The 18643-nt window shown below is 40.6% G+C and overlaps 1 protein-coding gene across 1 annotated transcript in view; it reads right to left on the bottom strand.

The window, feature by feature from the left end:
• tmem145 (transmembrane protein 145) overlaps window positions 1-12543 on the bottom strand; it is a 46933-nt gene extending 34390 nt beyond the window's left edge. The window contains exon 1 of the mRNA XM_073486003.1: window positions 12433-12543. Coding sequence (XP_073342104.1) covers window positions 12433-12543 — 111 coding nt within the window. The remainder of the gene's footprint in view (window positions 1-12432) is intronic.
• Window positions 12544-18643: the final 6100 nt, after the last annotated feature.

The following is an 18643-nucleotide window of genomic DNA, read 5'->3' as shown; positions in this document are numbered from 1 at the left end:
AGCGCTGACCCAGAGATGAATCCCTGGAGAGAGGAGAAAGGGGTGGTCTGCTTTGGATGATGGGGGGTATCATTTAACTTACCGGCTAGGACTGTAAAAGACCCCCTTGTTGTTGGACTCGCACAAACAGAATTACCCATGAGCATCTGTTTCACACTCTTGAAACAAACACATGCATATCCACACTCACCCCTCCCCCCTTTCCGCAGCCCCCATTATTGTCATAGAAACCAGAGCATGCCTTAGTTTGCAGCTGCCATAGAAACATCAAAAGGCCAAGTCGCTCATTCAAACACACACTCTTGTCCCGGTCTCATACGTTCGGCCTTCAAATAACCAACTCACAATCCCAGCAGCAGTATACAGCTCCGAGTGAACAATGGTGTTCAAAGCAGATAATTAGTCAGACTTCCTTCCTGATATATGAGCCAATTATTAGAGCTCCACACACACCAAATAGGACACATGTGGCTGCTGATTGTGAGCCCAGAGCGTTCACCAGACTAGTTTCTGGACAAACTTTCTGCGCGTTCAGTAAAGAGGTAACAGCTGATTAATGAAACAGAAAGGAAATTAATCAGTAGGGCTGGACTTCAAAACAAATTGGATTAATTATTAACATTATGAATCTCTTTACTGAACCAAGTTTGTTCATGTCACAATTTTCAGTTGACAACCAGTAACATCTAACCGGAAGTTCAACCAACACGTCTGCCAAAAGCCCACGGTCTTATACTACTTAGCAAGCAAACTGTCAGAAGTGAGCCAACATGAAAGAGGAAATCCATGTAAATGGCCAAAAGTATGTGGACACACAAACATTGCACCAATACAAAATTGTCGAAACATGGACTAGGGTTGATAAAGTTGAAGAGGGCCGCAAGAGTTAGCTAGATTCTGAAGTTTCCCTTCAGGCCTCCCTCCAAAACCAATCCCCCAAGAGAATCGCAGCACAGCGTTGTCAGAAAACAACAAAGAAAACACCGAACATCATCATAATAAACATAAACAACAAACATGGTAATATTTAGTACTGGGGCTATCACGATATTAGATTTCCGTGGCATAAAGACGTTCACCATAATGATTTTATGCGATATCATCAGTTTGTTTATTGTCTCTTTTTTGACAAATTAATAACAACATTAATAACCTTCAATAATAAGTGAAGGGAGAGAGCGTCTATAACCGTAACTGTTCAAATCTGCACATAAAAACGATTACATTTGATGAGTTTTTCTGTTTTATGGTGGGTGGCAACCAGCGTTAAGGTCCATTACTGCCACCTACTATGACAAAGCAAGAACAGAGAGAAACAGAAATTATCTGAGGCACTAAATTATATGCAAGATATTATGATATGTGTACGTTTAAAGCAATATACATGTTTCATTTTTAAATATCGCATTCAAATCAAGTATTTGAATGATCAAATAATCGTTTGATCAATGAAATGCCAACAAATTGTGAAAAATGCTCATCACAATTTCTCAGAGCCCAAAGTGACATCTTTAAATTGCTTCTTTTGTCCAAGAAACAGTCGAAAACCCAATGACTCTTTATTCACTATCACAAATGACAAAGAAAAGCAGCAAATTCCTTCATTTAAGAGGCTGGAACCAGCAAATGTTTGACATTTTTTGCTTAAAAAAGGACTGAAATGATCTGAAATGTCTATTATCAAAACGGTTGGCACATAATTTTTCTTTCATCGACTAATTGTGTAATTGTCACAGCTCTACTAGTCACACAGGACTGTGATTAAACAGCACTAGCTAATATCAGAAGAAGAACTGTAAATGAGATGGTGGAAAATTTCATTTCCAACCCGTGAACATTAATATGCTGCTATAACAGCCTCCAGTCTCCAGGAAGGCTTTCCACAAGACTTCAAACCAGGCGGCAGGGATTTTCTTCCTTTCTGCCACAAGTGCATCACTGAGGTCAGGCACAGATGTTGGGTGATAAGTTCATCCCAGAGGTGTTTGGTGGAGTTGAGGTCAGAGCTCCGTGCAGGCCAGTGGAGTATTCAATCAACTCAGAGAACCATTTCTTTATGGAGCTGGCTGTGTGCATGGGGGGCTTTGTCATGTTGAAACAGAAGAGGGTCTTCCCCAAAAACTGTTCTTCGAAGCACAGTAACGTCTGAAATATCAGACACAGCTTCCCGTGAATGGATCTACACTAGAGCTGAAATGATGAGTGGAAAACTCTCACGTGTTGCCTTGATGTTAGCTCACCAATTAGTTGATCGGCAGAAAAACAATTGGCAACTATTTTGACCATTGATTAGTCATTTGGTTCATTTTCAAGCTAAAAAGCTGTACATTCATTACTTTCAGCTTCTCTAACGTGAGGATTTCAAACAGAACTGAGTATTTCAGTGTTCAGTGTTCATGTTCATGGAAAATGTGACAATCTACACACTTGTCAGCGAGTCAATTCATTGAGAAAATAATTGGGAGGCAAATAGTCAGTGAAAGCAACACCAAAACAGACCAAGTATTTTTGACCATATATTGCCTGATGTAAAGTAAAAACGTTGTTTCATTTATCCTCACAGGTAAACCTGTTGATTTATCTGTATACAGATTTTCATATCCCCCAGGCCTATTGATTGTCAAAAATGTTAATAATTAATACAATAATTTCAGTCATTTTTCATGTAAACATGGTAAATGTTTGTCGGTTGTACAGTGAATGTTTGTGGGTTTTTTTCTGTTGGACGAACAAAACAAGCCTTTTGAAGACAAGCGCGCCAGAGAATTGTGATGGGCATTTTTCACTATTCTTTTTTGTTTATAAAAAATATTTTATAGACATTTTATAGATGATAATTAATTTATTGAATAAATAACTGAGGGATTTATTGATACTAAAAAAACAGTTGCAGCTCTGTAGCATTAGCAAGAGAAGAAACAATAAGTTGATTAAACAGTCGACAATGTTATCATTTTTGAAGCAAAAATACCAAATACTCTCCAAATCCAGCCTCTACTGAAATTTTTAGGATTTGGTATTTTCCATGACAGAACTATTTTAGAGTGTTAGTCAGGCAAACCAAGAAAAGAATCAAGAAAATAATGGCCAGACTAATCGATAAGGAAAATAATCGTAAGTTGCAGCCCTACAGAATAAAACACAAGTCTCTGCACATTGACTCATGACGGACAGCTAAAAAGAACGATTAAAATTGATTGTCTTCTTCCCATTCTTATTCCTTGTCCAAGCCTGGCGGCTACATTCCCCACAATGCAACTTGACCGCCAACAGCTTGGTCTGAGATATCGGTCATGCTAGTCGCAGCCAATGTAACATCGCACCGTTAGCCTCAAGCAGAGATGAGGGGTGAGCTACAGAGGTCTGGTAACCTCACTTCTTTCTAACTCCATACGTCCAGATTGTTTTAGTTTTTCTTCATTTTAATTTTTAGTCTCCAGCTCCCATGAACACCAACTCAAATGACATCACTTGAGGCAAATTATCAGATTTTACGCAGCTCCCTCTGACCTTCCTGACATTCCATCGGGGTATATAGTATATGATGGTATTTGTGTGTGTGTGTGTGTGTATTATTTTGAATGGATGACATGATACAATGTAGTGTTTCTAATATGCAGTTAGCCTACTTGAACAAGTCCTGCTGGGTTTAAATGTTAACATGATAATGAACAGATAGGAAACAAGCGCTCTTCTTCCAGAAATTCTCGCTGGAGGACCCGATGACACGTGTTGCCGTGGCAGACTATGACACATCAGTGGGCTAAACGGACATGATGTGCTGCGAGACACCTGTGAACACACTTCCAGAGATAACTGAGTCTAACAAGGCCAAGACGGCATCAACAAGCCAGCATGGCGCTCACATAGCTGTTAGCACAATTCACCTTTAGGTTCAAGCTTTTCCACCAACGTCAACAACTAAACCAAGTGGACCGCTGGTTAGCCCTCTGCAGCTTTGTGTGTGTGTGTGTGTGTGTGTGTGTGTGTGTGTGTGTGTGTGTGTGTGTGTGTGTGTGTGTGTGTGTGTGTCAGGTGTCAGTGGAGGGTGGAAAAGAGACTGAGCCCTGGAGAACAGCAACAGTGGATGAGGTGTCTACCTTAATCCCCTTTTAGTCTTCTTATTTCCCCATGGCCACTGCATTGTGATGCAGAATCACTCAGCCTCCTAGCCAGGAGTGTGTGCGTGCTTGCGAATGTGCGTGTATGTGTGTGTGCGCACACCCCATTAATCAACTTCTATGCCTTGTTGCGGTATCCGGTCAATTCAGCATCTCTCCGTCTCATTCTCTCCGTGTCTCTTTCTTTGTTTCTTCTGCACAGTTTCGGTCCTTTCATCTCTGAAGCTTTTCTGTCTTTTTCTCTTTCTCCTCAGATCCCTGTTTGCTTGCTAAGCCTCATTAACAATTAATTACCAATCAGCTAGTCAAGTCACCCCTGGACCGCTGGGCTTCTCAATGATTCATTAGTCGGGGTTACACAACGCCGCGACACATAAACACACTCACGCAGCAACACACACATACACTCAAACTCTGTCCCCCTCTCTCTCTTTCTTTCTTGGGGTGTTTCGCACAGGTACACACAGACTTTGCAGACATGTGAACACACACAAACACAAACACTGAAGCTAACATACGGACACATGAAAACACTCCCTCACATGCACACACACGCTGCCTGTATCTAATCACAATGTCCTCATTAAAAAGAGATGCAGGGAAACTGATTGAGCTGGAAGTTCTATGCATGCAGGGTTCCCAGAAACTTCAATGTCAACTTGAAGGATTTTACAGCGACTTTTTCAAAGTCTTGTTTGCTGAAATTTAAGAATTTAGAACAGGCATATTTTAAGATAAGACATGACATTAATTAAAATAAGACATCTCTTACAAGGCCTCGATACTTCATGCTCCTATTAAGTCCAGAGATCCTGGTGAAATCTTTCATTTTTTAAAACGGCAGCTGTATCAACGCCAACATCCATCACTGTGTTTTACCTCAGGACGTCAGATGTTGATTTTAGGATGGAGAAGGGCCCAGTGAGCTGGGGCACGCTGATGAATTATGGGCTCTAGATTTTTAAATTAGAAAAAGAACTTTCAAGGGCATCTGTTCATTTTCATTAATTTTCAAAAGACAGAAGTTTAAAGACCTCTCTGGTCTAATCCACAAATTTTCATTAGAAACCACAGACCAAAGACATTTTAACCTGTCTACAGCCACATTTTTTTACTAAGTAACAGTTCAGTTCTGGTTCTCTATGTCATCAATTCCCAAGAAAATGCAGAAAACTAGGGCTGAATGATTGATTATTTTTAATATCAACAGCGCAATTTAAAAGAGCTCCAATTTTGAGTATAAATTATATACCCAAAAGTTTCTTAACAAGCTTCAGAAACTAAGTTGAAGCGGGCGAATGCACTTCTTTAACTTATTTCACTAAGCAGATGTCAATTCTTGAGTTGGCTGAACAACAGAAAGGAAACTCTCATCTTGGTAAAATAAACTCTCTGCATGCTGATGTCTTTCACACTTGGACAGCATGTGGGAGACTACACGGGCTTATGTTCTCTATAGATCACTATTCAAGTTTACCTTAGAATTTCACTTTAAGTCTGGGACAACCTAAACATTTAGCAACTGCATTAATAATAATTTGTTGATGTGACTCTATTCATGCTGAAACAACAGCAAATCAGGATTATACTTGGCACAAACAAGGGACCTTATTAGGGATTCACAATATATAACTGACAATAACCTGCTTGTCATGGCCGATACCAATCAGATAACCATAAATTTCACATTTTGTATTTTTAAAGGAAGTTCATAACCTGCACACCTGAGGTCAGGAAAAGTTACGATGAATTGAGTGAAGATGGATGATTTAATATTCCACAGCTCTACTAAGATTTGTTGTACTAAAACTCGTAGACTTTCCGTCCTCTCTTAATACTTGCAGAACATGTATTGGAAATTGGAATCGTGTTTGGTCTACACTGTGTGGCTCTACACAACACAACACAACACAACACAACACAACTGCTGCATTTCTTCTTCTCTAAGTTTATTGGAAGATCACAAACCAAGTGTGAAAATGCTGCACTTCCTCAGTCAATGAAAGCAATCTGGCATCATATTATCAACACTATTTATTGGCCAGATAATTGGCTGGATAATTTATCAGTCTGAATTTTATCGTGCATCCCTGGACCTTATTTAATTCTATGTCCACAAGTACAGGCACCTGGTTTGATTTATACAAAATAACTACAATTTAAACTGCAATCACAATATTGGTCAGAAAGTTGCAATTACATATTTTGATAAATCGATTTAGTTGCCAACTATTTTTCATAATGGATTAATCGTGTCAGTCACTGTTCCAGCAAAAAGAGCTTGGAGACCGACTGGGGAGTTAGTGTTTACATTGCTAGCACAGGAGCTTTGGACCAGGTAGGACAGGGGCTAGTTCGTTAGCATGCCAACTTCATTAGCATCTCTGCAACACAATACATCGACATCGTATTGTCCTAACTGCTATTTATTTACGTTCTGTTTACAAATTTAGTTTTTGAATGTTTTCAACTGACAATCTTACATGTCGCCCCTTTAAATTTGAGAATTTGCAGCTTTTCTTTGTCATTTATGACAGTAGGTGAACCATTTTTGGGTTTTGGACTGCTGGTTGAACAAAAGAAGCAATTTGAAGATGTCACTTTGAGCTATGGGAAATTGAGTCTTTATTACATTTTTTTTTAATTTTATAGACTAAAAGATTAATCATGAAAATAATCCGCAGATTAATCAATAATAATAATAATCATTAGTTACAGCCTTAATTGGAAACTGAGGTTTAACAACTGTTAAAGCAAACCAGCAAACGTATGAATGTATGTTACTGAGCAACAGCTCAGGCCATCCTGAGGTCAGACAAGGACTTTGCTTTTGTAGAAATTTAACATCAGTCTGTGGCAAACTAGCACAGCTTTATAGACACTGACACAGGGGAGCCAGGCTGAAGCACAGTGTAGATTTACTGCCTTGCTCAGGGGTCCTGTGCTGTCAGCTGCGACGTTATATTTTTGTTTCCCAGAGCTGGATTCAATACGCCGACCTTCCCCTGACCTTAAAGCTGCTACCGAGGGACATTTTATCAGTGACTCCACACGAGCCACTAAAGCCAATTGTACACATCGACCAGCCCGAATAAAGCTGTTGACCAGTCTGAAGCACTGATGCCTTTGGATAACTTTGCTTGTGTTTCTCTGTTTGGCTCCAGCCTCACCACAGGTTTCAGCAGTTCATCCCTCCCAGTGTGGTAAATTACGTTTGTCAATTTACAGCTCTGCACTAACACTGCCTTCACCTCTGCAGACACCGAAAGCTACAGCATCATGGGATTGAAGGGGAGTGTGTGTGTGTGTGTGTGTGTGTGTGTGTGTGTGTGTGTGTGTAAATCTGCGTGAGAGAGGATGTGCATTAGAGTTGGGGGACAACCTTGGGGTAGAAAGGCACGAGCACGAGTGATGAAGTGTTAACAGTACACACCAAGCACACACACACACACACACACGCACACACACAAACAGACACGCTGACACAAAATATCAATATGTCAAGTCAGGTGTTGCCTGATGTCATTCTGTGAGCTCTGTTGTTTTGCTTAGGTTGTCAAATGATCCTTGAGCGGCTCAAAAGCACAAGAGCAAGGTAAGAAAAGCAACTGCAAGGTTCAAGAAAAATGAAGGCAAGAAATAAGCATTTTCTTTCCAAAAATACAGTAAAAATACAACAATGACTCCATTCATCAATTAATCCATCAATAGACAATCCATCTTTAACTATTTTGGCAGTGGTTTAAGTAATCTTTCAAGGAAAATTAGCCAAAATCCACCAGCATCAGCCTCTCAAATGTACATATTAACTGTTTTTTTTTTTAGCCTTTTATGATAATGAGCCAAATATCTTTGATGAAACAAAAATAATCAGAGGTGATACTTAAGTAGATTTCTCAGGTATCTGTACTTGAGTATTAATTTTTCTGACAACTTTTGACCTTTACTCCCTTCATTTTAACACAAATATCTGAACTTACTGCTCCTTACATTTTCAAAACAGACTTGTTACTTTAGTTTCGATGCATTTGACGGGAATCATTTCTATTTTGTGTCATTACACGCCGCCTTCCCAACATCACAAGACTGAGTTAAACCTACCAACGCATATCACGTACAGCAGACGTACAAAGAAGAAACGACTTAAAAGATGTAACAAGACAGAAAAAAGACAGAGAGGGAGACTCGAATGGGGAGAAAAGACGTGTTAGTGTCTTGTATATGCAGATACCCTGCAGCCATCTGCCTGGATTTTCTTATTTTCTCAATTCTTTGCTGCTCGGGAGGCTTTACCATCCAAAATGTCAGTATTTGACATCCTGGGAATGAAGAATGAACAATCAACTATCTTTCTGGTGCATTTACGAACAGCTCGGACAAATCCCACTGATTCTACCTTTAAGTTTAAAAGTCTTTGAATTATGTTAATATGACGGGAGGTTCAGTTAGCTTTGCGCATAACTGGCTGGTAGAAATGTCCTTCAGAGTTATACTTTTTACTTTTATACTTTGAGTGCATGTCAGAGCCTGTAATTGGATTACTTTTACGTTCTACTAAATTAAAGACTGTGTATTTTTGCCATGTCTGAAAGTAATCCTTTGTTGCAGCCCAAGTTTGAAGACATACAAACTAAAACAATAACCAAGAAAATAAACAATGAAAATAATTGTTAGCTGCAGCCTATGATACAGTTTAAGTGCACGATTAACCTATTATGTAAAACCTATTATTTGCATCCTTATATAACAAGACAGGTTGACTAAAGCTATATTCTCATTTGCTGCAGAGGTAAAGATAAATTGATACACTCCTACTCAAGAGCAGGAGACTCACACACACACACACACACACACACACTTGGAAGTTGCCCAGTGCAACCTATTGCCGACCACTGAGCAGCTCCACTGGAGCAGGTGCAGATTCAGCGCTGCCTTCAAGGGCATCCGAACAGCCGTGATGGATGGTTGAGTGACTCCTGTTCAATTTATCCATTCAGATCCCCCGTCGTCATCCTGGGGATTCAAACCGGTGACTTCAATCTCTCAGTTCTTGACGCATTTTTTTAGATTTACTGTCGTCACAATTCGGGGAATGTGAGCACAACAAGTCAGTGAGCAGGAGCGGGAATTAAAGCTTGTTGGCTCAAACTGCCTGGTGTCTGATAGATTCTGGTTTCCGTTTTCTGGGGTGGGAAGACCAGTAAGGTGATCTACAAGTAAGGTGATATAGTGGTGCTCAGTGGCTGAGAGTTTCATTGTTTTCATTGTTTTTGCTGTCAAGTTGCATTTTGGCAACACAAGAAAATCTGTGGTGCACCAAACACCTGAGTGCGCATGTTGGCGCAAAATGTTTCCACTGTGTTTCAATGGAGGGAGATTTCTAAACATGCCACCCTCCTTTTTTTTTTTTTACAACAACATTTAACAACCATCACAGTGCGACCTGAGCCGAAGCGTGCAACAACATAATCACCTCCTCATCAATCATGCTGGTCACAGAGCAGAAGGTATCAACACCTGAGGACGCTCATGATAGAGATTTTACAGGAGACCTATTATGCTTTTTCGGCTTTGTCCTTTCCTTTACATGTTCTTGTTCATGCAAAAGGTCTTGAAAGGTAAAAAGTCTGCACCAATGGGAGCTCCTCTCTCCCACAGAAAACACTGCTCCTGAAGTGCCTGAAACGTCTCGTCTGTAGTCTCGCCTTTAATTCCGGTGACATCTTAACATCACACTGCGTCACCATGTCACACATTTGCATAATTTATATCTATATTCACAGTGGAAGTGAAGCTAACTGGAAGCCAAAAACGTGACAGAGCCAACCAGAGACACGGTGAGAGACTCCTCTGTTGGCTCAGGCGTGTGTGAGCTGACCAATCAGAGCAGACTGGGTATTCAGAAGGAGGGGCCTTAAAGAAACAGGAGCTAAAACAGACCGAGGGGGAACACAGAGCTGCAGCACAGGACAGTATGAGAAAACTGATGCATTTTTTGAGCAATAAGTGTGTAAATCTATTCTAGTATTAATGAACCTGAAAATTAGCATATGTCTCCTTTACAACTCAATAATAACAAGTTTATAATTCAGTTATGGAGCAACAATAGAGAGGCAACTCGAGGATGTCAGTTTGTCATAAATCAAGTGTTAGACTAGAAAGACGACACACCCAACAGTACAGTGACGTCATTTTGTCACGCCCATAACCAAAAACCTTGTAGAGCCGTTCCTGACTCACTGGCTCACATAATCGCAGCTGTCAGTGTGGCAGACTTGTTGTGATTTTCACCTATTTTTCAAACTTCCTCTGTGCCAAGGAGACGGCCACGTCAGTGTTGGTGACGCTGTAATATGCTCTCCCCCTCCCTCCCTCCCTCCCTCCCTCCCTGTTGGTTATGATGAATGAATGTTGAATGATGTCTTGTCCTTCTTTCTCTCAGGTGTAACTACTCCGGGCTCATCGACACTAAACCAATAAGAGATAGGAACTAGGCTCTCTCTCTCTCTCTCTTCCAGCTTCTGGCCTAACAGTGGTTGAGCTTTTGTTTTCTTTTGGGGCTATTCGATGGGTTCAGTAGAGCTATTTTTGCAGCTTTGTTTTAGTTCAGTTTAGTTTGTTGGTAATGTGTTAGGGTAGAGGGGTAGCCACCGCTCCGACAGATGGCTGCCCTTCTTTGGTGCATTCTGGCCGATCCATCAGTTTATCGTTTTGAATATTTGAGTTATTTCTAGTTGGTTTATGGTTCGTTTAATGAACATTAAACATTATTTTACCTGCAGCTGAACTCGTTGATTATGTTAGACCTCTTTTGGGTTGAAGTCTATCTGGGGGGGATTGTAACAGCGTATATTGAGCGAGACAATTTAGCAGTTTTACACAAAACTAAATGGTATTTTGCTTGACTTTCCTGACTTAAAAAAATATCTTTTAAACTGACAAACATCACATGTGCAATTCATGGCACATGTCATTGACTACTGCACCAACTTTTTTCCTAAAAAAAAGGTCCCATGGGGCAGCAGGATTTCACCTATATGCCAAACATTTGCTGGTTTTAGCTTCTCAAATGTGAAAATTTGCTGCTTTTCTATGATTCACATGATTTTCGACTGACTTGTCAGGCAAACAAAGAAATCTATACACATCAGCTTTGGCTCTGGGAAATAGTTTAAGAGTCATATGTTTCTTATTTATTTTTTCATGTTTGTTAAACATTCATTTTCTCTGATGAAGATTCGCAGTCATCCAGGTCGTGGCAATCCTAAGTGCTATATCGTAGGCAACTGGACTTGTTTCAGTTTCTTGAAGACGTTTCAGCTCTCATCCAAGAGGCTTCTTCACAAGCCCATTTGCCTGCGACATAGCACTTTGAATTAATTTTCTTTTTAACCCAGGGTTTGAATCTCTGGGCACAGCTGACCTCACAGACTGAGAGGTCAGCTGTGTCCCCTGTTGCTTCACAGAGACAAATAAGACCTCTGCTGCTTGTGTTTTTGCAGAAATCCCACCAGAATTACCTCAATGTCCTAAACGAGGATGAATCAGGCTCATTTGTCGGTATTGTTATGCAGCCTACTTTGTCTGCACAGTGGCCTGTCTTGTTGAACTCACAAGAAAAAATGGTAGCTTCGGCACTATACAAACTTGATCCACGAACTCGAGAGAATATCAGCAGGGGGGGTGTGAGGAACAGCAGGTGGTAGCCTCCTGAAGCACGAGAGCTCCGTGTATCTGCCCAGCTGCACAGTTTTAACATTTTCAACTCGGAGGTGATGTCGGATGCTGGTGTGTCTGTCCTCTCGGAGGACCGCCACACATCCAGCGCTGCGCCCCAGAACAGAAGCCATATGACGCACACCTGTAACGGCTCCTCATCATAAACACGCATCTCATTTACATTAAAGCGTGGCAAAAAACACCACGCACGTTTAAAAAATGCGTGATGTGAGACCGCAACTGGGGTGCTGGGTTGTTTGCGGTGGACCGGTGGGATGCCGCTCAGTGGGGCTACAATGATGCCAAAGACTATAATGAGGGTGAAATATACGCCGCAGATGACACACACGCAGATGGCGCGCAACTGCACGGCGGCACAGAGGTGAGTGCGCTTCACACGGCGGCGTGTGAACATCCGAGGCAACTTAACGCTGGATTCTGGGTACCGGCTCTCCGTCTGCGTGTCCGTCTGTCCGCGGTACAGTCACAGAGACACCTGCGTAGTCGAGTCCCCTTCCCCGCTGCTCTCAGTCTGTGACGGTGTCATTGTCGCAACTAATCAAAAGAGCGAAATGAAGCCGGCAGCGCTCACCTCTTTGGTGTTGACGATGCCTTTGACGTATTTCCCGAGGACCGAGTCCACGAAGAAGACGCTGGACAGCACGGCCAGGCACAGGAGTCTCTCCCCGACCCTCACCTCCATCTTTCTCTCTCCCCCGCTGTCGCTCGTCTGCTCTCCGGGCTCTCCACGAGCCCTGTCTCTGAGGCGGGAGCGCGCACGGAGGAACGGCTCGGACACGGAGCGCGTCCACGGCGGTGCTTTCACTGCCTGTGGCCCCCTCCAGCAGTTGAAGCTGGATAGACGATGCAGTGTGTGTGTGTGTGTGTGTGTGTGTGTGGTTGGGGAGGGTTAACAGAGTGCGCGCTCCCGCTTCCGCTCGTGCCTCAGAGAATGCGACACGTCCACACATTAAAAATGCCATCACTGATTGCAATCATGTTTTCATTAGAGGTCACACACCTTTAATGAAGTAGCGCCGAGACAGATGATACCTGGCCTCCTGGCTCATATTATTGCATCACTAATCACCGGGGTATATATCAGCAGGGATGGCATCTAATTGCCGCATCAATGCTGACTTTCCAGAAACTATGTCACTTTTTCTGCACTCCTGTCCTGTAGATGTGAACGCAGCAGTGGAAGGAGCACTCAAGAAGCTTTAATTAAAGGTGCAATGTGTAAGATTTTGAAAAATGAACTAAAATGTGAGGAAATAAAAACTTTATGACCCCTCCGGTTTCCCTCATGGGACCTTATTTCAGAAAAACTTTGTATGGTAGTGGATGAAGAGAGACGAATCATTTTACGAGTGTCATGAATCACACGTGATGAAGACTACACAGCCAACAGTTGCGTTAGTAACGTCGACTCACTGATCCATTACCAAAAGCTGTAACTTAAACCTTGTAGAGCTGCTCCTGTATATAGGCAGCTCACAGAACAGACAAACTCTCCTTTCACATAGCTGCAGTTGTCAATATGAGCAGATTTATTGTTAGTTTCATCTTTTTTAGTACCTTTTCTGTGGCGAGTTGGCGGCCATGTTGGTGTTGGTGACCTTAACCACAAAACTAGATGATATTTTACTTTGATTATGACAAACTGCAACTTGACTGACTTGGAAAATTATCTTTTAAATGTTGAAGAGAGCTGAAGTCACGGCCCTCCCGGTGGACTCCATGGGAACTTATTTAGGAAAAACTTTGTATGGTAGTTAATGGAGAAAGACACATTTTGATCCCGCTTGAATTGTGGCATGAATCACACATTTGTCAATTTAAAAGATAGTTTTCCGAGTCAATCAATTCTCAGTTTGCCGTAATGAAAGTGAAATATCATCTGGTTTTGTGTTAAACCGCTCAGTGAACTTCATCGTCTCGCACAACACAGGTTACCAACACCAACATGGCCGCCAGCTCAGCTCAGAAGAAGTACTAACAAAGATGAAAATCACAATAAATCTGCTCATATTGACAACTGCAGTTTTGTGAAAGGAGAATTTGTCAGTCGTGTGAGCTGCTAATATACAGGAGCAGCTTTACAAGGTTTAAGTTACAGGTTTTGGATGAACAAGACATTAGCAGCTACTCTGGTGATATGCTGCCCCCATGTGTTGGAGTATGAACTCAACAGGTGGCCAATTCTTACTTACTGCATCTTTAAGCTATTATTAGCACTATGTAAAATACTTGTAGGTAATACAAGTACGTATAATATATGCTTTTTCAAAATAAAGCACAAGTACTTAAATATCAACAGAATTTACTTTAAATATCAAAAGTATTATAGTTTTATGTATATCACTGGATTTTAGTTATCCTATTGCTGTAGCTGCTCAAAGTGGAGCCAGTTTTACAATGTCTATATCATTGGGTAGTTTAATCCACACAAAACCATATTTTATAGCCTCGGTGTGTTTAATCTTCATTTGCAAAGTATCTAAAGCTGTCAGATAAAATATGATGGAGCGTAAATAAATGTTTGACTCTCGTATAAAATAGCATCAAAGTGGTTACTTTCCACTCTCCTCTGAGCAGACGAACAGTGATAAATTAATAATAATAGAGAGAGGTCTCTGCATTGTGTATTTTTTGAATTTGATCTGACATTTTTATGTTTACAAAAGGTCAGCTTTGTTATTGACCTTTCCCTGAGTCCTGACTGAATCAAGATATTGGTAAAATTCAATTATGAGTTTTTCATATTCTCAAATGCAATCATAAATCGTACAAAAAAAAAATAATCAAAAACCATCAGATATACCAAGAATATCTGGCCAGATAGATTGCTGACAATCTCTCTTCTTTATCCTCAGTGACTTTTAGTTAACCTTTAGTTTGATCAATGCAAAGAAAAGGTTAATTCATGAGCTAAAAACACAACAGAACAGCAGGCTCATGGGAGAATATATTTATTTAGATAAAAATCAACAAAGGAAGAAACCAGCCTACTCGCAGTGATTCTGAAATTACATTTATGTATGAAACCTGCAAAGAAAATGCAGTCAAAATCAGTCACTCTGCAATCAATCAATCAATCAATCAGATCAACAAATCTGAAAGTAAAAATATCTACATGAATCATATAATGTTTCATATACATTCTTTTCTATTCACAGGTTTGCACTTGTGGTGTTTCGAACAAAAGTAAAAAACAAGTAAACTTAAAACAGCTTTGTTTCCAGTCTATGGCTTGTTTTCTTTTAAAAGGCTAATCATATTCTACATCAGAAATGCATTTTACAGTGCGGAGCGATTTGCATACGGAGCGCAGACGGGCTATGACACTGGGTAGCACCTGCATTTTCAATGATGCCAGTTAACAGCAAACACTAAACAGCAAGGACAGCACATCTTTATGGAAGCAAATAAGGGCTGTTATATATATATATATATATATATATTCTTTTTCTTTCACACCCTGCTGTTGTATAATACCTTTTGTTTGCATGTGATAAAATACATACATTTACTTTATCTAAATGTGTGAATTAAGATAAAATAAAATATTTCTACAGCTACAAAACTTACACATGTGCACATTATATGTGTGCACAAAACTTTGCACATTCACAAACTTGAATTTGTGATAATTTTTCAGATTCGAGGATGCACTTTTTCTTCACTGCACACAAAAGATGAGATACAGCTGCAGGCTGTCAAATCATTTGTGAGCATCATTTAACAAGCTCAAAATATCAATGAATCTCATTTGCTTCCAAACATTCGTTAAAAAACTCTGGCTGCAGTCTCTGGTTCTGCTTGAAACTTTGACCATACCTGTAGGAAGTCTAAATGATAGATTAAATATAGTATATCACACTTGGAAACATTTCTGAGGAGCAGCTGACATCAGTTGAAGACATTGACGCAACTGTGAAAGAATTACGTTTCCAGGAATCATGTTTCATTTCAAACAGCTGTTGTGGTATATGGACTGGTTGATAACAGCAAAGTCCATCCTTGAGGTGATTCAAACACAACTATACAACAATAAACAACATTTTACCATACATATGGGATGTCTGACTGATAGATAAAAGTATTGCTGGTTGGGAAACATTTCTGAGGAGCAGCTGATGTCAGTTGAACTCACTGACACAATTGTGAAAGAATCATGTTCAATCTTTAACATGTGATGCAGTATACAGATTGGTATGGTAACTATGAAGTCCATCCTTGAGATGATTCAAACACATAGCAGTACAATAATAAAAAGACTGAAGACTGAAAACAAAAATGGTGTGATGCTGGTGTGTAACTGCATAGTTTTATCTAAAACCTCATCAATAAAGCAGCAAGCTCATGTTTGTAGCAGCATTGCACTTTGCATTGCACTTCACCAAAATCAGCATGGAGCAAGGAAGAGCTCCAATGAGAAGAGTTTTCGATGAGTAAATCTGTGGAGGTATGCTGTACAACCTGATAATTCAACAATCAAAGAAAAGCAGCATTAAACTGAATGATTACACAAGTTTGGAAAATTTGTGATTATAAAGTTGCTCTGTGGATGGTCAAGAAATAGACACTCTAATTAGGCAGCAACACTAATTAAAACAATAAAAAATCAAACATTTCAGCTCTGAACTGAAGGCAGCATATAAGCAGAGATGGAAGCACGAAACTGCCAGTTGGGTCGGGGAAACTATAACACTGAGCAGAGAGCCCATCTGGTGTTTTGCACAGATGAGTTTGCAGCGCTGGGTCAATCACCTGTACTCAGGTTAGACTGATGCATGAGTGGTCATAAAGGATGAGAGGCATATGGAGGTCAATAAAAAACAAGTTGGTGAATTTTTAAGTTTTCTAGTCGTTCATAATTTATACAACAAAGTGCGAATGGCCAGTCAACCCCGCAGGGCTTCATAGGCGGTGGTGTTTTCAGTACTGATGAAGAAGTCGATGCATCTCAAAGACAACAGATGGATGACAGATGACTAATACTGTAAATAGTCTCTTGATTGTAAAGTGCCCTTCCTTATGTGAACACAAACAACGAGGACACGCCCCTGTGTGAGCTCATGTTTCTCGCGCACTACAGAGACTGGCGTGATCATGTGAATGAGCACATGCAAACTCCACTTGAGTCACACACACAGGCACCAGTAAAGAAATAAAAATATACAAGCTCAAGCTTAAAATACACTTGCATGGATCAACAAATCAACTCCTGCAAAAGTGCAGAGTGAGCATAAACAGCGGCTAGTAAAGCAAGTACAAACTTCAGCCCAGCATCTCCGAGAGGATGAGTGTATTACTTTCTTCCTCTTCACAGCCCTGGTTCTCTCCATCAATCTGACTAAAAATATTGCAGTAAGTACTGCGAGCTGACAGAACTGAGCATGGGCTAATCCTGTAGCATGACTTTGCTGCTGAAAATCCTGCTCTTCTACGGGGGGAGGATTTCGCACTCGGAGCTTCAGCTAAATCCTATTCATCACACAGCATCCCTTCTCTACAGACTTGGCAACCCTGGCCCTGTTACCAGGCAAGGGCAGGACAGTGCCAGCATTGTTGGCATCTATATTTAGTTGGACCTGTTCGAGGAACTGACCCTCCAAAGGACATTTTTGTGTACTTCAAAGTGCTTCGGTGGCAACATGCTCAGAGGAGCGTCCTCATGTTATCCAAAACAAAGTCCAGAATGTGATGGTGGGGAGCAAAGAAATCTGGATCACCGGCCACTTTCAATCGGCCAAACACAAGTTCAGTGGCTTTTACACAGCACTCATACAAAATCTTTTCTTGCTAAGGGTCCTGGAGCTTTGCCTAAAAGCCTCCGATTTGTAGTAACAGATTGTCTGGGAGGAAAGACTCTGGCTGAAGAGAAGTGGTACTTTGACACATTGCATACTGTGCAGAGACGGAAAGTGAGCAATAACACCTGGCGAGGAGCAGGGATGACCTGGGAGGAAATCAGCGAAGTGGAGTTTAAAATGTGTATTGATAGCTCAGGGTGGGCTGCCCCTTTCTCTCTCACTCAATTCTTGAGGAGAGCAAGTGTTTCCAGTCTTGAAATAATAAAGCTATTTTGCCTCTTTCAGACATCTGTGTTTATAAAAAGAGTTATTTAGGTGGGAACCAGGCTTTCAAGCATGTACTTGTCTTCAGAAAATAATGTATTTCAGTGCATCTTAACAAAAATCACTAACAATCACTAAAATGCAATGTTTGCATTAGAACTATCAACACTATAAAAAACACCAGGCGGCATCTAGACGGAGCGCTGTGCTCCTGTATAATATTCTACACTTAATCCCATCCGTATGCATTACTACGAGTAGGATATGAGATTAATTGGAAAGGCCAGGTATGTCGGAGCAGTTGTGCCAAAGAAGCAGAGGTAAATATTGAACACATTGACAAATGTGGAATAAATCGCATAAGATTACATTAAACAAACAATATAGTGTACAAACCAACAGACAAACGTGTCATGACTCAAGGATTAAAATACAATAATAGAAAAAAAAAGATATAAATAACACAAGTAATACTACTGCATAGGTTTATAATATGATTTAAAACTGTAACAGAATCTCAAAAATTAAGTGAATCAATTCATCCAGTTTAGGGCCCGTCAGTCTGTTGTGTTTTAGCTCTGTAATTCTATTTGGGAGAGAGTCAACAGAGTTACTATCCACAAAGCGGGCTGTATTGACTGCCAAACTGGCGTAATGGAGAACACAATGTGGAGTTATTAAGTGTGATTTAGAGTGCTCCGTAAAGGACAAGTGGCCATT

This window comes from Pagrus major, chromosome 17 (genome assembly GCF_040436345.1).
Source record: "Pagrus major chromosome 17, Pma_NU_1.0".
Taxonomy (NCBI): domain Eukaryota; kingdom Metazoa; phylum Chordata; class Actinopteri; order Spariformes; family Sparidae; genus Pagrus; species Pagrus major.
Note: the sequence above shows the minus strand (reverse complement) of the source record. Positions and strands in the feature narration are given on the sequence as shown.